General features: G+C 37.8%; 1 protein-coding gene across 1 annotated transcript in view; it reads right to left on the reverse strand.

Moving 5' to 3' along the window:
- LOC139124122 (neuronal cell adhesion molecule-like) overlaps positions 1–14,175 on the reverse strand; it is a 39,671-nt gene extending 25,496 nt beyond the window's left edge. The window contains exons 1-2 of the mRNA XM_070690266.1: positions 14,073–14,175; positions 9,012–9,120 (exon numbers count right to left, since the gene is read on the reverse strand). Coding sequence (XP_070546367.1) covers positions 9,012–9,120; positions 14,073–14,133 — 170 coding nt within the window. The 5' untranslated portion in view covers positions 14,134–14,175. The remainder of the gene's footprint in view (positions 1–9,011; positions 9,121–14,072) is intronic.
- Positions 14,176–24,215: the final 10,040 nt, after the last annotated feature.

Here is a 24,215-nt window from a genome sequence, read left to right on the forward strand (position 1 = left end):
TGCTGTTCCATAATACGTAAGACATTGAAAAAGAATCAAAGATTTACTAACCAGCACTGCTAGATTTTTAACACTAACCTGTAACTACGGCATCGCAAAATAAGTATGCCCCATGACTAAGGATGTATCTATAATTCATCCGTACCTATCATTGTTGGAAAGCATGCCCACTAATTTGCCATTTTGAAATATGAGATGATCAATCCCTTTTCCACAGAGGAGAAACCAATTTAGTGGTTTGAAGACAACTATTTATGACTGCCACACACATTATTTTTAAGAAGGTTAAGGGTATCAAATCGCTGTTGAATTTCATGGCAAAGGAGGTTACACGCTAGACCGGTAATAAGATGGTACCATCCGAGTTTGTTGAAAACTATACCTTGAGAAGAGTATAATTTTTATCATTATCACATACTGGCTTTTATGTCAATTTACTCTCGAATTTGTAACATTCTTTACCATCTGCCCATGAACAAAGCAGTGTCTGCTTTGTAGATAGAAGATATTTTTTGACTTTGATACGGCCTGTTGTTACGTGCAGAGAAAACGAACAAAAGGGTGAACTCAGCAGTTTCCGTTTAAACAAAATTTATTACGAAAACAAAACTAATTGCTAAGTCAGGGACAGAGTACAAGCTTTAAAAGTGTACAGACTACTTATCTCAGCTGGGACGGCAAAGCTCCAGTCTCAGAGTTGTAACAGTCAGTCGGATGAATGAACAGTCCTTTGGCTTGCAGGCTTGAAGCTGCACAAAGTCCACAGTATAAATCCAGCGTTGACAGTGAAGGTCTTGAAAAGTCTTGAGAATGACTACTGCTGGAGTTTAGTAACACACAAGAGACACGATCCCAAAAGTCTGACTGGAAGCTGTGCACGTCCCTTTTATAAAGGCATATAAGAACAATCTAGAACTTTATTGACATGCTAATTACTGTTCTAAAATTATCTCCCTTACACAACTAATCAACTTTCCAGAACATTCCAAACATGACTAATTGAATTCAAGGTTGTGAGGTCATCAAGGGCAGTGACCTTGAGAATGTTCTAGACTAATTGAACTCAGGTCATGATGAGTGTGGGGGAAATGACCTACATAACACACCCCCTCTTCAAAAAAGAAAATTTTTCAATGAAAAATCTTTCTTTTACAAATGTAATCTTAAAAGTGTGAACAACAATAAGTTCTAAATACGAGAGAGACAGTCTGCAATTAAATTGTCTCTGCCTTTGATATGTCTAATGTCAAGATTAAACTCCTGTAACATTAAACTCCATCTTAGCAATCTCTGATTTTTGCCTTTGAATTTCTGCAGAAAAACAAGAGGGTTGTGATCAATATAAACCACTATTGGCTGATTTGAAGAAGTAACATAAACTTCAAAATGCTGTAAAGCTAATATCAAAGATAAACACTCTTTTTCAATTGTAGAGTAGTTTCTCTGGGATTTGTTAAATTTGCGTGAAAAATAGCAAACAGGATGATCTATCCCATGACTATCCTCTTGCAATAAAACAGCACCAGCAGCCGTATCACTAGCATCTACAGCTAATTTGAATGGCAAACTGAAATCTGGTGCAGACAACACTGGAGCACTTTGCAGTATGGCTTTAAGTGTATCAAATACCTGTTGGCATTGCTCTGACCAAACAAACTTTACTTTCTTTTTAAGTAAGTTAGTCAAAGGCTCAGTAATTGTGGAGAAATTTGGACAGAATTTTCTGTAGTAACCAGCCATACCGAGAAAGCGCATCAGTTGTCGTTTGCAGTTTGGTATGGGAAAACTTGAAATGGCACTGATTTTGGCATCAACAGGTTTTACCTCACCCTGTCCTACAGTATGTCCGAGGTAAGTTACCCTTGCCCAACCAAACTCAGATTTGGTAAGGTTGACAGTCAACATTGCTTTGCTCAGTCTCTCAAAGAACTTCCGCATGAGCTTGATGTGTTCCTCCCAGGTGTCACTATACAGGACGACGTCGTCAACGTAAGGCTGCACACCCGTCTAGCCCGGATATGACGTCGTTGATCATCCGTTGGAACGTGCCGGAGAGTTCTTCATTCCGAATGGCATCACCTTGTACTGGAACAATCCGTCTGGTGTAACAAAGGCGGATATTTCACGAGCACGATCCGTCAGAGGGACTTGCCAAAATCCCTTCAGTAGGTCAAATTTTGTCACATACTTGGCTTTTCCCACTCGGTCGATGCAGTCATCAATCCTCGGGATTGGGAAAGTGTCTGTCTTTGTTAAAGTGTTGACCTTCCTAAAGTCCGTGCACATACGATAACTGTGGTCTGATTTGGGAATAAGTATGCACGGCGAACTCCAGTTACTTTTACTGGGTTCAATAAAGTCATTGTCCAGCAGGTATTTGACTTCTTCCTGGAGATATTTCGCTTTTGTTGGATTCAGTCTGTATGGATGTTGTTTTACAGGCTTACTGTCCCCAACATCAACGTCGTGATAGATGACGTTTGTCCTCGTTGGAACATCTTGAAACAGGTGTTTATATTCGTGGAGCAGTTCTTTCACCTGTGTTGTTGTTCTGGCTGGAGGTGTGCCAACTTGTAGACTCCAGCTTCTCCAGGATTTCTGAGTTCTGAAGCTTGACCGAGCCCAGCTTTGAGTTTAGAGTATTTTCACTCAAGTCAGTTTCAGTATCACTATCTTCATAATGGCCAGAACTGACTGTACTGACAGGCTGAGTTATAGTAGGATTATCCCTATCCAAATATGGCTTAAGCATATTTATGTGACATAGCTGTTTTTGTTTTCGCCTGTCAGGTGTTATTATGATGTAATTTAAATCACTCAATTTCTTATCAATTAGATATGGCCAAAGTAACGAGCATGGAGTGGTTTGCCAGGAATTGGAAGTAGAACAAGAACCTTTTGACCTGGTTCAAACTTCCGTTTTGAGGTGCTTTTATCATATTGGTTTTCATTGACTGCTGAGATGACTCAAGATTTTCTCTGGCTAATTCACATGCTTTAGAGAGTTTCGTACGAAAATCTGACACATATTGCAAAATATTCAGACAATCATCATCGTCTGATAGGAATTTCTCTTTAACGAGCTTAAGTGGGCCACGGACTGTATGTCCAAATACAAGCTCAAATGGGCTAAAACCAAGAGACTCTTGAATTGACTCTCTAACAGCAAAGAGCAGAAAATGAATTCCTTCATCCCACTGCTTCTCTGTGTCAAAACAGTAGGTCCTAACCATGTTTTCAAAGTTTGATGAAATCGCTCAAGAGCACCCTGACTTTCTGGATGATAGGCGGATGACCTATACTGTTTAATGCCTAGCTGATCCATTACTTGTTGAAAAATACCAGACATAAAGTTGGAGCCTTGATCGGACTGGACACATTTAGGGAGGCCAATAAAGTGAAAAATTTGACTAAAGCTTTCACTATAGTCTTTGTCTGTATATTTCTCAGTGGTATGGCTTCTGGGAACCGAGTTGATGTACACATAATTGTCACATGTACTCATTTCCTGATCTTGTTTTTGGTAGGGGCCCAACACAGTCTATTAGTATCCTACTAAATGGTTCTTGAAATGCAGGAATTGGCTGTAAAGGGGCCTTTGGAATGGTCTGATTTGGCTTTCCTACCATTTGACATGTGTGACAAGTTTTACAGAAATGTGCTACATCCTGCCTGAGATTAGGCCAATAAAAGTGACTGAGAATTTTATGATAAGTTTTCCTTACTCCCAAATGACCAGCCCAGGGGTTTCATGGGCCAGGCGCAATATTTCAGCACGATAGGGCTTTGGAACCACAATTTGATGTTTTATAGCCCAATCGTCATCAACCAAAACATCTGGAGGTCTCCATTTACGCATGAGAATACCAGATTTTGTATAATAGGAAACAGAGCTATCTGAAGTTTTACCTTCATCATCTACCCTGTCAAACAAAGACAAAATATCTGGGTCTTTGTGTTGTTCTGCAATGAGATTTGATCTAGAAAATGTCTGACTTTGGTCAGCAGAAGTTTTACTGGAAGTTTCAAATCCACGAGGGATAACGGAATGATCCGTGTCAAACACCTGACTGAGAAAGGTGTCATTTAAGTCAACATCTGTGACATTATTTTTGAGAGTATTTTGATTCTCGGAAGTTTTCTTTGACATGGCTCGAGTAATGGCACATGAAGGAAATAAATCGGGTATCTCTTGTTCAATTGGCTCCGGATCCTGATCTAAAGTAGGATTATCAGTCACAAGTGGATTAGCAATGACCTTGTCCCCAGCAAGGTCATTTCCAAGAAGAAGGTGAATCCCTTCAAAAGGCAAAAAAGGCCTAATACCTAAAGCCACAGGTCCAGAAACAAAGTCTGAAGACAAATAGACATTATGGAGAGGAACAGGAATGTAGTCATTACAATCTACCCCCTTAATAAGAACTTTAGAACCTGAAAATGACTTTTCAGAAAACGGCAGGGTATCTGCCAACAAAAGAGACTGGGAAGCCCCGGTATCTCTTAAAATTTTGACAGGGGTAGCGGAAGAAAAATCACTAGAAAGTGATATAAAACCATCTGAATAAATGGTTCGAAAATACCCATAATGCTATCTTGAGAAGAATTGACCTTGACCTCATTAATTGGGGATAAGAGGGGTTTAACCTCAGACAATGTGTTACACACATTATTAGACTCTAATTGAGTTGATGAAGAAATAAAGCCGGTTGGCTTAGATCCACTTTGACCACTTTGACCTTCACGTTTTCTTTTCAATTTGAAACAATCTGACATTAAATGGCCGTCTTTCTTACAATAATTACAAGAAAGTGTACCAAACTGTTTGTCAGAAGGAGATTGAGACTTGGGATCTGATGATGTGGGAGTGTTACTTGAACTCTGTGAACTGTTGTCATTTGATTTCTACTCTCCTTTGAAAAATTCTTGGATGAAAAGGAGGAGTTAAATTTACCTGCATTGTTTCTGTATGAAAAGGACTGGGATGGTTTGCTGAGAAATGAAGATTTGTGGGTCAATGAATAATCATCGGCCAAACGTGCAGCAACCTCTAATGTATCTGCCTTTTGTTCATTGATAAACGTCTTGATGTCACTCCGGATGCACCTTTTAATTCTCAATCAAAACAAGCTGTCGTAATTTGTCATAATTCTGACTGACCTTTTCAGAAGAACACCAACGATCAAACAGTTGTTCTTTTGTTCGAGCAAATTCAACGTAAGTTTGATCTTTCACCTTCTCACAATCCCTAAATTTCTGACGGTAAGCTTCAGGCACCAATCATAGCCCTTGAGAATTAATTCCTTCACAGAATCATAATTTGAAGCCTGCTCTACTGACAACTGAATGTAAATTTCTCTGGCTTTACCCACCAAAGCACTCTGCAAAAGCATAGACCAGGACTCCTTAGGCCAATCAAGACTCTGAGCAATTTTCTCAAAATGAAGGAAATATTTATCAACATCCTTTTCTTGGAAAGGGGGAACTAACCTGAAATGCTTAGTGATGTCAAACTTGTCTGAAGGGAAGAATTTTCCTGACTGTCCAAGCTCTAAACGTTTTATTTCTAACTGCAGTCGGTGTTCTGCTAATTCTCTTTCCTTTTCTTTTTCCTCTCTTTCTTTCTCCCTTTGTCTTTCTTCCATTTGCAATTCTTTTTCTTTCATTTTCAATTCCCTCTCTTTCTGTCTTTCTTCCATTTCTAACTGCATTGTATTTTTTCTTTTTCTAATGCCTGTCTCTCCTTTTCCATTTGTAATTCTTTTTCTTTCATTTGTAATTCTTTTTCTTTTTCTAATGCCAATTTTTTTAGCTCGAAATCTGCCTGTATTTCTAATTCCAATTTTTGAGTTCGAGGGAAGACTCAGGCTCATAATCTTTTAAGGCAGACTCCTCAAAATGGCCAGAATTAACTAAATGTTTTGCAATCTTGAACTGTATTTCTCGCTTGCGCATAGATCTTTTGACATCTACTTTAAGGAAATTGGCCAGTGCTATGAGGTTGTCTTTTCTGAGGGAATTAAATGTGTCCTGATCAAGGTCATCCATAAATTCGTCTGGCTTGAATTCCGCCATGATTGAATTTCGCTGAGTTCACAGTATACAGTAGTTTTGAAAAGGTAGGCAAAATGTTGTCAAACGGCTCAAAATATTCGTCTCCCGGACGAGCCCCCAATTTGTTACGTGCAGAGAAAACGAACAAAAGGGTGAACTCAGCAGTTTCCGTTTAAACAAAATTTATTACGAAAACAAAACTAATTGCTAAGTCAGGGACAGAGTACAAGCTTTAAAAGTGTACAGACTACTTATCTCAGCTGGGACGGCAAAGCTCCAGTCTCAGAGTTGTAACAGTCAGTCGGATGAATGAACAGTCCTTTGGCTTGCAGGCTTGAAGCTGCACAAAGTCCACAGTATAAATCCAGCGTTGACAGTGAAGGTCTTGAAAAGTCTTGAGAATGACTACTGCTGGAGTTTAGTAACACACAAGAGACACGATCCCAAAAGTCTGACTGGAAGCTGTGCACGTCCCTTTTATAAAGGCATATAAGAACAATCTAGAACTTTTATTGACATGCTAATTACTGTTCTAAAATTATCTCCCTTACACAACTAATCAACTTTCCGAACATTCCAAACATGACTAATTGAATTCAAGGTTGTGAGGTCATCAAGGGCAGTGACCTTGAGAATGTTCTAGACTAATTGAACTCAGGTCATGATGAGTGTGGGGGAAATGACCTACATAACACTGTACATGTCATAAACAATTTGGATGTACTTGACGTTATTTCAATACGGCGGCCCAGATTCGACGCAGAGAATGTAGGCTATCTCATACTATCACTTCCTGGTATGGCTGTATTCACATGTGATAGACTGATTTAATGACACCCTATACCTCACTCGTAGCTATAGGACCAAGCCAAGTGGTGATAATCTCAAAATGTAATCTCTGGCCATTTTGTATCAAGCAGCCCTGACCTGAACTTCCACAAGAACGAACGAGAAAAAATAAGCCTACGGCGAACGATATAGGGGTGCTTAAATTAAGAGGAATAGTGGGTATAGTGGGTAACCTTAATTATTGTGCTATTGTGGGCTTTATAGGGCTCTTAAGTGCCAAATTTACAACCTGCGAGGGCTTTCAATACACCCGAAACGTATTCTCCTCACTACATTCTTACACTTTTAACAATTTAAAGGAATTAACATGGCTCGAAATTAACTTTTCGCCCAGGTAGTCCACTTGGGCTACCATCTTCTGAAGTTGGTAGCCCAGTGACAATGGCTGGTAGTCCATGCACATTTAGTTTAAGGATACTGTACTCGTCCGAGTATGAGCTCCCGGTTCAGCAACACAAAACAGCGGTAAAACTAGGGGCTTCTACTCGAGAAACCCCATGTTATGTGTCACGAACGCTTAATTTATGCTAATTTGTGTACATTTTTAACAATTTCTATCACTTTCAAAATCGGCTTACATATCCAAAGAAATTACAACATTAGTAAAGAAAAACAGAGAAAAAAATATTCTCATGATCTTTTTAAACTGGCATGCCTTGTTACACCCGAGCCTCTCTATGCCGTAATAAATTGATACTGATCGTCAACCATAGACAAAGGACAGCAAAAGTCAGCCATGATTTCCAAGCTTAACTGATACAGTGTTTTATATCGCTTTTTCAAATAAAACTGATCTCACAATCTCTGGATAGAGAAGTGACAAATTTTGTGAAATTTCAGCATCAAAACCCCAAAACTTGACATAAGTACGTTTGTATAATGCCGATCAACAGCATAGTGTGAACTGGCATGCAAAGACTGCTCAAAAAAGCAACTCAACATTCTACTATCAAACGCGCTGCATCTTGTGAAAACAAAAATATAGCAGTGAAAATTGTAATAGTCGCCAGAAAAACTCTTCACAGATGAAAGGACAATGGCTTCGAACAAATGAAACTGCATGTTTAGAGGATGAAAACTAACATCGTGGTCGTGAATGAAATAAACAATAGCGGACGTGACAGTGTTGTGAAACTATTTTATTTATGTAACGGACCAAGGGTCAAAGAATAAAGAAAGTACTGGGAAAACATGTCATTTTCCTCACGATACTGTCACGGGAACACCAGTGTCCCATTGTTTTACAGGCTTTTAATAGTTTCTTTAATTTTAAAGTAGTTATAGCATTTTTAACGACCAAATGTACTCTCCTAACCTTTCTGTATTTGAGTTTAATTAGGGTAGGGGCTTATACACGGATGTAAAGCATTTTCAAACATCCTCTGAAATCATGGAGTACACAAGCAGGAGTTATTCTCGGACGAGTACATCGTAATTATTTTCACTAACCAGACTAAAAAAGCTACTTTTCAAGATTCTGCCCATGAAGTGAATTTTCTAGTCATTTAATGTGAATACTTGAACAGCTTTGCTGCGCAAAAGAAAACCGGTATGTTGAACAATAGTTACACACAAAAGTTTGATAAGCTATTGACAACCCCTTTTTAAACTCAGAGATGAATGCAAATTTTGATAGTCGCCATGACAACTTTCTCTCGACACACGACACACTGTAGCTGTGCCATGAATCTTCTCTAGGGAGGAAACATAATGTCTATATAACTGTGATTAATATAGATCAAAATCAAAATGCAATGAAAATGCATTTTCATTGACCAACATTTCCTGTGTCAGCCAGGTACATCAGTTCAGACATTGAAACTTTGTCACAGTCGTCTTAAGTTTGTAATTTGCATAACAAAGTCTTAGCCTTTCTGTGTCCAGCAAGGTTTGACTGCATTTAGCTCTTTCCAAAGTGACGACATCGCACGCAAGGTATTTCTTGTCCCAGGCTTTGGAAGTCCGTGTGGGCTACCATTTCATGGACTTTGGTAGCCCCCAGGGAAAAGTTGGTAGTCTGTGGACGCGGGACTACCACTAATCTTGAGCCCTGATTAATAAATGAGGAAGAAGCATTTAACATATCATTAAGATACAAAAGAAAAACCTACGTTGGTGAAGGATTTCCAGTCGCTACACACTTGAGGATGGCATACTCTGACCTAGGATTCACATATACTTCTTGTTCGGATACTTCTACTATACTTGGTGGAGACAGCTCTGTTTAATCAGAATACAGAAAAATGTACATAGATTGGTGCAATGTCAAAGGTTCCCTTTCAAACTTTCGCTAGTATGTTTGAGACACCGGGATGTACAAGTCTCTCTAAATGACACAGTCCCCGCTCAATCAGATGTTAATTGGAGTTGTTGATTCCTATTCTGAATGGTGACACTTCTTTCTATGATTGGTGTCGAATAGTCTAGTGGAGTTGCCCTTATATTTTGGCTGAGAGTGTAATAAATTTACTTGGTAGCAATGTATCATTCTGTTCTTGAGAGATTCAAAGAAACTCATCTAAGATTAAAAGGAAACCCCTCTCATACTAAATATTTTGCAGAAAGCAGAGAATCTAAAGTTTACTATTTTAGCAATAGTTTAGTGGAAGGGTGAATGTGGTGTATATATTTGGGGTAAAAACTTCCGTTTTGGTACTATTGATAAAAAATAATGTAATTCAGTAAGTTGATTATATTTTCTGAATTGTAATATTTCATTTGTAACAAGAGCATATGCAGCAAAAATACGAATATTTTATTTTCCATTATCCATCGTCATTTGAAAATGGCAGGGTTGAAAGACCGACACTCGAAAAAGTGATTCAAGACATGATTAGCAAAATCAATATGCCTCTTATTCAAAATGTTGGCACTTTATTGCCAAACAAAATGGTCGTTTTGTTAAATAGTATTTAAGAACATAGTGTGAAAATTTCAGGAAATTGACCAAGAGTAAAATTCTTTAGGAGTCTTGAAATTGAGAGAAAAGAAAAGTCAGGAAATTGGGGTGATTTGTATACATGTGCATAAATTAGAATTTCTTTTCACGCAACTTATGACTGCTTGACAAACTAAAAGGTGCACCCAACCAATATTTTGATCTTCGGTTAACAAATTAATTAAAGTGAAATGAAAATTTGCAACAATAGGATATGGAGCATAAAAACGCTGTGTTGGGTGGAGCAGCCCCTTAAATCGCAATGGTTGGTTTTATATAGGGAATAACAAGAAACTGGTAAACTTGTTTTGAAAATATGCAAATATTGTGTTTGTATAACGTGCGGGTGCAAGTACGATATGGTTTTCATGGCAAATATTGTGAGCAGAGTGTAAAGCTTGAAAAAATCTAACAGAGTGAGTTTTTCTTATTTGTCGTTTTTCGCGACAAATTTAAAGAAAAATATGCTTCAAACGAGATTGTCTAAAAGCGCAAGAAGATTATGTCGAAATAAGTTTAAGGATTAAGCGTGTGTGTCTATGAAGAGCAAAATCATCTTTATCAAAATGATTTGACATAGAAATAACTTCGATCGATACATTCTCTCCATCGATTACCTATTTATATTGTGCAATAATATTTAAACATACTATATTATCGACTTGACAGACAAATATACCCTGTTAATGTCAGGCAGCTGTGTTAAATCGCTGATATTTATCTATCCAGTTTTATTAACCTACGATAAAGTGCGACCTGTTTATGATAAGTGCCTGACACAACAAATATATTTCTTCATGACACTTTAGCTTGACATTTGATTGTTTTCAAAGTAAATGTTTCTGTATTACGTTGGTAGGCTCATTACTTTAGTTTCTGTCCACTTGATAACTAGACAATGATAAACCTTGAACTCTGCAAATCCTCATCTAAGGCTGCATATGCAAACACCTCTGGGGGAGGGCGCGAGAATAAAACAAATTCTTCGATTTTTTCAAATGACCCTCATAACAAACTCAACGCGTTCTGTTGCCCCTTTCTAACTTGCTGGGTTTTTTGTAATCCCCGCAAAATATAACTGGCCTTATTTGAAATGAAGAGATTTCTCGGTGTGTGTGTGTGTGTGTGTGTGTGTGTGTGTGTGTGTGTGTGTGTGTGTGTGTGTGTGGTAGGGGAGGTTCTTATACCAGGGACGGGCGCACTTTTCCTCTTACAATAAATTTTCATCTTGTACAACAGAAAAACAGTGATCACATAAAAAGGTTTTGAAACAGGGTGACATCCCTCACCTGCTGCAAACAGGGTGACATCCCTCACCTGCTATGAAAACGGATTTATAATCATTATTATTGTATGGAAGGGACATTACCTGCTCCTGTTGGCAATTTCTCAGCATGTTTTGTTTTGTGTATCAACTGCAGTTTCCTGTTCCATTCCCTGCAGTATGCTAGAATTACAAATATTCTGTTGGCAAAATATTTTGAATATGTGTATAATATAGGGCCGGGCCATCATTGCATTGACTTATGTTGGCAAATATGATAAAATTAGACGACAAAGGGAAGTATTTAAAAATATTAACTGTAAAACTGTTTTTCGCAACCGAGTGAACTTCGAATTATCAAAGACGGCAGATTCAGGAATGAAGAAAAATGTCCGTTTCATTATCTGCTTTTAAAAACAATTTACTGATCAATAAGACTAATGAAGTCTGTTTCTAGATACCAGGGTGAATTGAAAGAAAACATGATTAATGCTATTTTTAGTGTTTTTACTTCAAATTGTTCTGTTTTGTTGTTTCAATTATAATGTCTTGCAGGCTTGTGCTTTGGCTATCATGAAAGCAATTTTATTCCTTTAATATCGAGGACTCAATGCCTGCTTTTAAAAACTTGTTCAGCTTGTGACAGAGTGTAAATAATACAGCTCAATGAGTATAGTTGTTATGGAATTATTAAAGTGAAAATAAAGAAAAGGAATATGGAAACTTGGGTTACGTTTTTCGGAAATTATTGAAATGATACAGGAATATGGAAACTTGGGTTACGTTTTTCGGAAATTATTTAAATGATACAGTAAAGTGATGATTGTAAAGGAGTGCTCCCTATACTAATCTATGGCTGTGATATGCGGAGGTATTGTATGCAGTGTTTATCATCTCCAACCTACCTCCATGATCTCCATCCTGTAAAAAAAAATACAAATTCCTGCAAATAAATGCAGATTCTTAGTTTTTTTTGCCATTCCTACAAATTTTGGATTACCCAGTTGTAATTGAGTTGGATACTGAATCGTCACTTCAAAGGTAATTTTGAGAAAAGATTTGTTAACGAAATGGCTACCGAAGTACCTTAAATAAAGACAGGGAAAACACTCGAGAAGAGGGTAAACCATAGACCGTCGAGAAAAACTACTGACAAACAATGATTGGCTGACTCTGTTTTCCCAAGTGCATTTCAAAGTGATCCCCTAAAAACTGTCATGGTGCCGTAAAGTTTATGTAGGGAGCCAAAATGTCCCCTAATTCTACTATCCTAGATTCAACACTGAAAATGTGGCAATGTTGATAAGTTTAAAACTACACTTTTAATCACGCTTCGGGATAGAACAAAAACTGCAGTAGATACACAAACAGAACTACCGAAACATTAGCCAAAGTTACAGCTATAATAAAACAACTCAAAACATATCGTATCAATTGGAGACAATGTCGGTCAAGTCCCATTTATGTCGTCACATCCCTTTTCATGTCTCATACATACCCTTGGTGTTTTCAAATCCCACCCGTCAAGCTGCCTCCCCGCAGGTGTTTGTGAGTGCAGCTTAAGTATGTAGCGTCTACTGCTTCGCGTGTGTCTCGTCACACTGGTACGTTTATTTTGTTAGTGGTATTAATAGTTCGTTGACGTTACATTACATTGTATAGTAATATTAAAACCTATATTTATCAGTTAAAGGGTGAAGCTTTCACAAGTCATTATAAGGCTGCACGGCAACAAATTGATGTAACCACTTTCGTTCAAAAGCGATATGTCTGGTACAGTTTGTCAATTTGTCTGAAGTAAGCAATAAGTTAGCTGACGGTGTGCAAAGGGATTAAAACTACTGACAATATTACGTACTCTCATATACGGTTACCTTTAAATTCACCCATCAATATGCTTGATAACAATTATGCAGTCCATTTTTATAACTTATTCTCTCTTCATTCACCTAGAATCTCTCGATCATACCTGATGTTCCCTTATAAGGCGTTATTAAGTTTAACATTTAATCGCCTTGGAACTTTAGAACTGGCGAGAATGGGGATCATTAAAGGGATGGAGCGAGATAACCATGTTTTTGTGTTTATTTGTTTTTGTTATTCCTTTTCGTTGCAAACCTGCAGTCTTACTGATGCGGAATAAGTAATGTCAGGGATGTAATATGTATATTTGCCAACTCAAGCACCTGCTGTAAGAAAACATTTTGCGTAGTAACAATCCTATTAAATGTCCCATTATCTCATTTGCTTGGTTTACAATGGAGCCCACCCTATCAATCTAGGATGAAAAGCAATATCTGCACGTTTCTCGACAGCCATGTACTTTCCATAAGGGGATGTACAACACATCCACGTGAACCAAGTAGTCATACCACATCAAAAGTAATTCCACTATCATTGAAACGACTCAGCTTGTGAGAAAGATGACTGTTTCCAACGGTCGCCGTGCTTTACTACAATGAACCGCGCGTTAGCGTAGTGTGCTCCCTAGCTGACTGGAACACTCTCCCAGCCATCTGTGCGATAGCCGATAGCCACTCTGGTCTACATCTCTGGGCTAAATATTATATTCAACGCGACACAGGATATTAGGACTGACGCACAAAGTCCCGAGCATCGCTACAAAGTTAAAATAGCTAATGATTTATCTAGAGTTTTTTTTTACACTGAGATTTAAAAATGCAGAAGAGAAGTAAATAAGATTGATATAATGAATACAAGAGCACGTGTTGAAAATGTCTTTCACAAGGCTTTCATCGTGAACGAGGATACACAAAAATACGCATAAACAAACACAACGAGACACTCAATATGAGAAGCAAATTCTGAGAGAGTGAAATCGCACTTTGGTTTGCTCCAGCGGTCTCTGTATAACGTTAGTTGCAGTTGGAATAATTCTCCTGATTCTTAAAAGACGACATTTTACAACACCATGAAACATGAACGCCATCTGATATTAACTCTGCTTACCTTGGCTCAACGTCGGGGTGATAGTGATAGCTAGCACCAGAAGGCAGATTTTGTTTGCCATTGCTCTGTCGTGAATGGGACTGAGTGGGCTATTTACAAGATTTCAAGTATTATTCACTGGCTGATAAGCCCATAGATCAGGTGATCAATTTAAAGATAATTGTGATCAGCCTCGTTATCAGAATGTCAATAAACGTCATCTTAAGTAGATTGCGTAGCTTACAGTTGACACTGTTCAGGAACGAGAAACACGCTTCATATAGCATTTTTATGCAGTTATCAGAGGGGAATGGTTGTTTGAACACGATTGGAACTAATTTAGGACAGTAGGATCTTTATATCGTTCAAATTTCTCAAAAGTGTAAGGTGCCCTATAGCTGAAAGTTGCAATATTGGAAATTACGTATAAGACCGAGTGTATTGGGAAAAAAGCAGATAAACATACATTTGCAGATTAAATCAACATTAATTCACCATCCAATTATGCAAAATTAGTTCTAATCGTGTTTTTTTTGTTATTTTTCAAGCGTCCGTGACGTCAGGCGTCATCTTTTGAGTCGGTCACACTGAGGCTGACAGAATCTATAAAATTCAAAACTCGAAATCCCAATATAAAAATGTAAAATATAAATTTTACCATTAAAATTAAGAAATTAGAAATCGATACTTAAAACGAGGCTGTACAAGAGATCCGCTTATTCATTTAGTTTACTCGGTGGCGTCGTATATCAGTGATCATATTATACCTTGGCGCTGTATAGACGCCTGACTAGTTTGGAAACAAAACCCATTTATTTAAACAATACGGACTATATTAAATACCCATGGTAGATATTTAAAAATTCTCTCAATTACAAGCGACATGTTTTGAAAACACAAACGTGACCCTGATTTCACTACACTATTAATTGCAGTTCTCGACATAAATTAACATCACGTTCACCTTCATTACAACTGGCCATTTTCATCTACACATTCCAAGTATTTTGAAACAAGATCGATTTTTAATACGTTGTTCGGGTCAAATTTGTTATTGAGATACTTGTTATCATGCTAATATTAGCGGCGGATGAACTCTAAGTGTTATACATTGAAAACAGCGCCTGAGCCTGCTTGCCTTGCACTAACTGGCATCGAGATATCAAATTTCACATAAGAAAATCATGTATAATATATGTACTGCTTTACAGCAAGGCACTAGGGATGTAAAGATGCAGCAGACGTGCTTTTTTGTCTTTGCAATTATTATGATTGCATCTACTGGTGCCCTTCGAGTCCCTGTATTTACTGCGTTTCTGGTTCAGTGTTGTTTATGCTGTCCTCATGTCCAAACATTCAAACTAGTGTACCAACTTGGCGTGGTGAGGGTCAAATTAACCAGAGCTGAGTTTAACCAGAGCTGAGTTTACCAGCAACTTCTAAAGCCTATGATTACGCTGAACTGCAGCTAATTAATCTGCTGTTTGAGAGAGTCTTTTCGAGTCAACTTGACAGTGTTGACCCAACTTTATTTTTGCAGTCGAAAAGACAAGGACTTGTGAACTCTTGAAGTTAATGTATTATAATAAGTATCTTTAGAAGATTTGTATTCAAGCTTCATTTTTCATTAATCTTTTCCTCACAGTGTATAAGACTTCGAGTGATTAAAACAACAAGGAAAGGACGATTTTCCCGAAATAGCTCAAATCGTGTTGACGCTGCGGTTAATGAGTGAAATTAAATTTTTTTTCGCACGAGTTTCCAATGGATACCCAATTCATCACAAGACGCTGCGAATAGTTCAGTCATTGTCGAAACTGTTTTCGTTGTATGTCACGGAGCATGATACTGCTTATAGCGTATTTAAAGCATTCATCGAACACCTTTTCACATGCTTCTGAAAAAAAGGCAGAAAATTAAACTGGTGTATAAGTATGCCCTATAGAGATTCGTCCAAGTGATGACGAGAGTTGTAAAGGATTGTTTGGCTGTTTTTGGTGGGAGCAACATTCTCATGAATATTGATAAACAAAACTTATTTATACCTTCATGTGTCTGCCTCATTCGGGTGTTAAAAACTATCAAATTTATATATCTCAGTTTTTATAGATTTGTTGTCATGTCCTGAAAGATCGTCGTTCGAGAGCTTGTGTGTTTTGCGTGTTTGCTATTTAATTAATATGGATTACCTCCTTCAGACATGTTCAAATGATCCGCATAATTTCCAACGATAACATTTAAGGGGCTTTATTTCTCTTCGTGTTTACTTTGTTTACTTTATATGAATATTTACAGCAAAACGAAGGCGTGTTGTTTTTTCAAAGAAACGTATGAATGCAACACGCACTTTTGTTGAAAGAATGAGGACAATGAGACAAGGCTGGATTGTGGTGGTTGTGACGATCACTCCGAAGCCTGTTAAGGGCCGATAAGGCCAAGGTTTTCATATTCAATGGATGTTAGAAGTAGGGAGGAAGCCAGCACTCGTAACTTAAGGGTTCCCTTCTATTGTTGATGAGTTCAAGGCTCGATTATACGTGCAACGCAAATAGGTATATATGACAATAACTAGATAGTCAGGCACAACAGTTAGAAAAAATCATGTTACATTTTGTCGCAATTTACTGCTACTGATGTTGATAGTGACTAGGAGTCAATATCACCGTCACGATAAGAGGATCATTCATCGAGTACACATAATTTCAAATGAAATAATAGAATGCGACAACTACTGCTAATACAAATAATCCACGGCGCAAAACTACGACAGTGGTGGGCAACCCCATGATAGGATCATAACAATGGGATTTAAATGGACAAAACTGTGCATTTCTGATCAATATAGCTCCATCGACCTTCGTTGCATTCAGACTTCCATCTTTGCATTTAACTCACTTGCCTCCTACACTAAGTATCCAACGCGATTGAGCGGGTCACCATCTTTTAAGGTAGTATTAACCTTGAAAATGAAAGACTTAAAAGTTGTGCTCAAACGTTCCTCAATAATACTTTTGAACATTCTCTTACCAAATTAAAAATAAAAGTCAGGGGTCACTTTGCAAACTTCGATGATAGATTTAAAATTACGTAAGATTTCACGATATTTGAAATTCAAAATGGCCGCTATCCCTGTATTAACTATATGGAGGAAAATAACATTTTCGATGTTCCAAAAACTGAGACAGTGAATACATTTCTTACACCAATATTTTTAAAATTAGCCCCTCACCTGGTATATCAGAAAAGAATTGATAAAATCTGAAAGCATGAATATCTGTCCCCCAGGCGCGTTCTACCTGAGTCTAATCAGACGTGGAAGCAGGTCTTTGACAGCGCAAAATTATCTCAACAGCACGACTGATAATAATTGCTGGCATATCGAAAGGAAAGAATTTAATTAAAATTTTGACCGGCGTCTTACTGATTTACATGAATTAAAGTGATTTTTGATACTCCAGGCAATATAAAAAATAATATCCGACAACATTTACTTTTTTATGATGTGTATACTTCGACTGTTTCACACTGTATCCTTACATGGAATTTCAACCAAATCTTTCCGTTAGTTTGCTAAACGATTGGTCGGGTCCCCTGCCTAATTCCTACCGCTGGCTGCGCTGCTGGCAAGCATGGAAATAAGACGCCGAAACATCGAACGTTGAAGTTATTTGCATGACTTCAGTTTGGAGTCTCTGATCCTGTTCTTCCATGATGGCATTTCATAGTGGATGACGATCATCTTTCTTGGCTTTGTCTCAGACGTGAGAGAAGATCCCTCCCTTCTCGTGTACGGTAGTAACTCCAAAAAGAGTGTTTTTCCGTTTTCCAGTCAATGTCAACAAAGCATGCTTGGTTCGACACACCAAAGAGTTAAAACGTACGTCCATGGGGAAACCAAACTCAGTTCGAAGGTAGCTACATGTTGGAAATAAATGAATATAAGACATTCACTGCGCTCCTTACAAACTGACCAATGACATCCATATTTACATTAGCCAACGAAGGTGCTCTGAAATTTGATTTGTTAAACGAATCAATAGGCCACTGTTGACTTCGCTCCTGAGACGTATCCAGAATAGCAGCTGCCATACATAATTAATGAATTAATCTGCACATTGAAAGCGCATTAAACTTATAACAGTAGAAGATAGTAAATAGTTAGAACAATAATATTGTCACTCAGCAATTGGCATGATTAATCTGACATCAAAAATTCATGGGTGACATTAAAGCGATGACATGTTTGAGGGGTTAAAACTGTACTATTCGTTTAAGGGTTTGCTGTCTATGAAAACCGATGCCTGTGAGGGAAATTAATGATGGAGCACATAGAAGCGGGATTTGGCCACAGATTATCATATCTCGGTTTGGGTGTTTCCATTGCTTATATTTGACATTTTTTACATTCTATAGTGGAGAGCATTCCATTTGCACTATAGTTTAACTCAACTGTTCCCAATTGTGAGTTTGACTCTAGGTACATTGAAATAATAGTATTCGCCTTATACTATGAATTGTGGTTAAATCAAAGTGTGTCCAATAGTGAGGTTGGATCTAAACTTTGTCTTGGACGTGTATTATTGAAACTTTGTGTAAGAAATTAAGTATGGATATAGGTCTTTATATAGATTGCGATCATAAATCCCCAGTGAGTGTCATACGTACGGCATGGTATTTTGGACTAATCCAGAGTGCGCTTGACTAATGCTGTTTAGTATGGAGTAATGCAGAAGAAAAGATTGATAAAGTTTGCGTTCTTCAGAAGGTAGTATTGCTTACAGTTTTTATACTTCCCTTTGCCCGTAGTTTCTCTCTTTTGATACGTATTTTGTAATCTGTCGTTATTCGACCGCTCAATAAAAGTATAATAAAAGTGTAAATTAATGATATGTTAATTTAATTCTATTTTAATTATTAAAACAGATTTATAATCGGTCAAAACTCATTTTCAGTACGCTAATTCCGCAACCAAACAAAGCAAATATTCTAACTACGTTTTTTCGATATATTTTATCTATAACCCCCATTGCAACCTTATATCAACCATATTCGGGTACAGTGTCCGACTTAAAGAAGGGGCCCCTTGGCAAAGGCTATGGAAAGCCAATAGTGTATATTCCCGCCTGTTATGGGTTTATTGCTGTTTGAAATATATGTCAACATTTATGTTGATGGCGTTGATTCCTGCCGTAGTTATTAGAACGAAACAGGAAAAGGGTAACGTGTGATATTCAGCGACCATCGTCGAATATGAAAGAGTTCCCTGAAAAGAGCATTGGCGACATGACGGATACATGGCGCTTGGCTCCCAATCGCCTATGGTAGTGAAAAATACGCGAACGGCAAAATAAACAACGCTAATTTGGAATGGTTCAAGCAATATACTCTTTCTATAATTAACATTCTGAACATTTTATACTACTCTCGTAATTACCCATATATCGTGTCAAAATGCTATCTGTATGAACATATAGCTTCTTTGCTATTTAAACGGAGGCATCATGGGTCAGTGACCAAAGCAGTGGACGCACGATTAAAGGATGGCGAGTTCGAGCCCCAGCATGGCTATGGTGTTGTGTTCTTGAGCAAGGCACTTTATTCCTTATTACTTCTCCCCATCAAGGTGTGATGGGTACCTGGTAGGACAGTGGTTGTAATGTATGCGGTTAGCTCTGCTGCGCTGATTGGCTGCACATGTGAACTTTCGTTGGCTGCACATGTGAACTCCCCAGGGAGTTGAGTAGCACCTAATTAGGTCCAGTGAGCAGGGGTAGTAATAATTGTACAGCGCCTTGAGAATAAGTACTTGTTGATATGTCCTCTATAAGGGAACCCATTATTGTTATTATTATATTAGTTTAGAGGCGGGTTTTACCTTTAGGGAGCCGACATTATTTATTGCCTAGGGGGTAGAAGGAATCTGAGGGGGTCACTCAAAAAATCGAAAGCTACAACAGGGGGTTGCTCAAAAGTGGAGAACAATAAGGGAGGGGGGCAACTCAATTTTGTTGATATGTACTGAAGCGTTTAGTGACGTTATGAATTAATACAACAATAATAGTAAAGAACAGCAATATGTATGGTTGACATATGTATGTTCATATATGTATGTCTGTAGCTATTTTTTCGTTTTGAAAAAATGTAATCTTCATTGAAATCAGTGAACTGGAATAGAAGTGTTTGAATACTGTCTCAGATTTCTGTTCCTTTAAGGTTTTTATGCGAAAAAAAATCTGAAAAATACTCCCAAAATGCCACAAAATAACACCATTTTAATCTTTACTTTTCAAACGCTCCAATGGCAGGAGGGGACATCCCCCTCCTGACCTCTCCCCGCGACCGCTTGCACGGTCGCTTTTGGTGCTTTTGCACCATATTATGGCCCTCTTGTAAAAAAATCCCACAGAGAACACTGCATGTCATCACTGCACTGGCTATAGACCTGTACATCAGCCACTGTCCCTTTTTCCGACACAGACCTGTACCACAGCGTTTAATCAGGATCTTATCAGGGTCTGTCGCAGCAGCAATCCATTTTACGGTATTGATATTTAACTTTCCAATTTTTTTTCAGGGGGGTCACTCAAAATTTCTGAAGCACAGAGGGGAGGGTATTCAAACACGTAATGGTTGGCAGGAAGGGGTTCTCGAAATTTTGGAGCAATTGCTCCGGACCCCCCCCCCAGGTGGTAAATAATGACGGCTCCCTTAGTGATATATTTTATCGCTATGGTGTGAGCTGTTGTCCAATCAGAACAACACATTGGCGTGATTGACACATAGATAAAATTCATAAACATTCGTCGTAAAAGACCAGACGCTATTTTGCTCAATATGAATTGTGGTATAGGTACTTGTGAGCGACGCATCTCGATGCCCGTGAAGCGTTGGTGAAGTATTGGTAAAGTGAAGTTCCGTTGCCGCAGGTAAGATTTATCAGTTGATGAAAGTAGGGAGCAGTATCTATGTCCCGCTTAAATTATTAGCCTGCTTTCATAGATCTTCTAGTTCAAACTGTTAAACTGATCTGTTAAACAACTCTACCTTAAAGTTGTTTTTACTTTACATCAACCTAGATTACTTTTTGCACTTCTATGAAATAATTTCCCAGTTACTGTTTCGTATAGCTTACAAGGACATTGTAGCGTAGAGATGAGTTGTGTCGCATTTCACGAAGTATCTGTAAGGGTAAATCCTAGCGTTTGGCCGTTAGATAATTTCTATACTAAATCGATCGATTTAAAAATTCAAGCCGCAACATTTTGTTCTATGTAAACCTTCGATGATCTGGACCAACCGAAAAAAAATTGCCAATCATTAAGTCTGAATTATCTGTTTATTAGACAATCTCTGTTTTCTGGTTCCAATTCATCCATTCCCTGGTCGCTGGATACACGGCTAGGGAGACGGATTATTTACAGTGGTTTTCATGACTGAGACTGATTGTGCGAAATCACGGGTTGAGCTCGGAAAAAACTCGTGATTTTTCTATGAACAGATGTGTTGTCTATAGCCGCTCTTTCTTAATTTTCACTATGATTTAGGATTCCTTATTGCATTTGTGTCTGATATGGGCTAAGGCTGCGTCCACAAACACCTCTGTCGGGGGGGGGGGGGGGGATTTCAGGTGTGGTGACTTGAAAAAAATTACAACATGGTAGGGGGATCTGAAACAATTGACATTGCAAAGGTGGGGGGGGGGGCTTGAAAATTTCTTGAATATCACACTGCTTTCCGAATATCTTCGTCTAGAACTTTCATTTCCTGCAATGTCTATTTTCGACGCACCCTTCGGGTGCAAGTTTTATGGTACATTAAACAAATTATTGATGATCAAAGCAGCCACCTTGAGAAAATAGGTTTAGGTTGTCATGATTTCTACTAACCCAACCCTATGTTGTGCAAAGCTATTCTATATAATGACTAAACGTTTCAACTTAACCTTTCCATAACAATGTGGGAGATAACTTATTTGATAACATTCTCCGTTTGACAACCTATTAGCTCTAGGTCTGTGTCAAACGTCAATGTCACCGTATTTACATTTACATTTTTATTTTTATTTTTGAGGACTTTGACTGAATAATTACTTTTTATAGTGCATAATGCTATCAATAAAAACTAGAAGCTTCGGTCCAAACAACCTTTGAATAGCAATGTGGGAGATAACTTATCTGATAACATTCTCCAATTGACAATACATTAGGTTTAGGCCAGTGTCAAACGTTCATGTCACCGTATTTATACTTTTATTTCTGAGGACTTTGGCAGAATAATTAATCTTTAGAGTGCATAGTGTCATCAATAAAAACTAGAAGCTTCGGTCCAAACAACCGTTGAATAGCAATTTGGGCGATTATAACTACTGTGTTATTCATAGTTTCCTCATAGACTACAATATATAGGGAGTCAACATTATATATTGTTGCCTGAATACATAGGTTTATGTGCCCAAGAGCAGGTGACAATTTTCCGACGCCAGGAGAGCATATTGTCCTTTGCTGCTAGGGCACATAAACCCATGTATTCAGGCAATAATATTTTTATTACATGCCTCTTCACAGTTAATGCTATTATGACATTTAGTTACATGCAGTGTATTTTCAAACAATTTTACCATTATCGACCATTACCAAGCAGATTGTAACGAAACTCAAAATAGCAGCACTAGTGCGCGCATAGATATTTTTACATATAGCGTTAAGCATCGACAACGTCGAAGGGCTTCACTTGTCCGAGTAACCATGGAGACCGGTCAGTAAATCGTTCACCGGCCCGCTAACTCCCAGATGTTCCTGCTAAAACCAATTTCAAAATTTATCATTCAATAAACACGAACACGAACACTAAGTTCATGGAATAATTCATTGGGTTAAAAAAATTATATCTACTGTTCGGACTGGTGATAATTTTGCTTGCGTTAAGATCGCCATTTTAATGAAAATATAAAATATAAAACACTCCTTTTGATAATAAAAATATGGGAAAAGAGCAGGCAATTTCGCCTTTCAATGTTTTGCTATTATCCAGACATAGCTACAATCGTGTTAACGTGTCGGTTAGTTCTGGAAATTAAAGTGTTTCACAAGCCTCAAGGGATAATTCCTTTGTAACAAGACGTATCAACTACGGAGCTACTCTCAATTTGTAGTCGTTCGTCTTGCTCATCACATAGAGAGAAATAACTTGTCAGCAGATGCTTCAAAGAGTGCTGTAATTTAGCAGTAGTATGTCTTCCTTTTCACGTTATGATAACTGATATGGTCTATCATTCAATGACGTATGCCTTGATCATCATATAGATAGGCGGTGCCAAATTCGTCGGTTTATCAACCTATCAATTCTTCTTTATAAATACATGATTCTATTTGAAAGTGTAATATGATGGTAGACGATGAAGGTTTCGTCCTTGGACCAACAGCTCATTGTGGATGAAAAATCTAAACTACAGATAGTTTTGCTTGCGTGAAATGGAGCTTTGTTTAAATGCCTTAATTGTCATATCTTCGCCTTTTGTTAAATATTTCAGTAACTTTTCTGCAAAAATCTTCATCCTGTAGACTTGTCTTAATTAAATAGGCTGCGTGACTTTTCTAAGGGATACGCTTTCAAAGCTGCAATTTGCATATGTAAATATAAGCGAGATGAATGATCGTCAACATATCATAAATAAACATCCGTCATAGACGAATGAAATATGACTTTCCGTTATTATTTACTTCTACTGACAGATAACGTCGCTTGCGTGTATATTAAATATGTTTATTTTCCTCTTGACCAAGGGGCATTCACGATGTTCGACTAGCCTTGAATACAATCTGTATTTCGGTAATTCAAAATATTTCATGAAAAGATGACGCTAGGTGTTCTCTTTTTTCGACCTAGTTATATTGATGCTTCATTTTAAATTTGTCAATAGATCACACATCAATATTGAGTGCTCATATTGATATATCAAATGAATTTTCATCATCAGGTCATATGTCAACGCTTTGTAGTCCGAAATGTACCCGACTCCTCACGTATCCTGGTCATACTTGGGTCTAATATAGCTTAGATTTCGGTGAGTACTTTTATTTTCATTTCTGTAAAGAGCCACATATGATGACATAATACGATTTGGTAATACATACGTTTATCATGCTAACGGTTTTGGGAATATGG

Source organism: Ptychodera flava, assembly GCF_041260155.1.
Source record: "Ptychodera flava strain L36383 chromosome 23 unlocalized genomic scaffold, AS_Pfla_20210202 Scaffold_23__1_contigs__length_28996876_pilon, whole genome shotgun sequence".
In the NCBI taxonomy this organism is placed as follows: domain Eukaryota; kingdom Metazoa; phylum Hemichordata; class Enteropneusta; family Ptychoderidae; genus Ptychodera; species Ptychodera flava.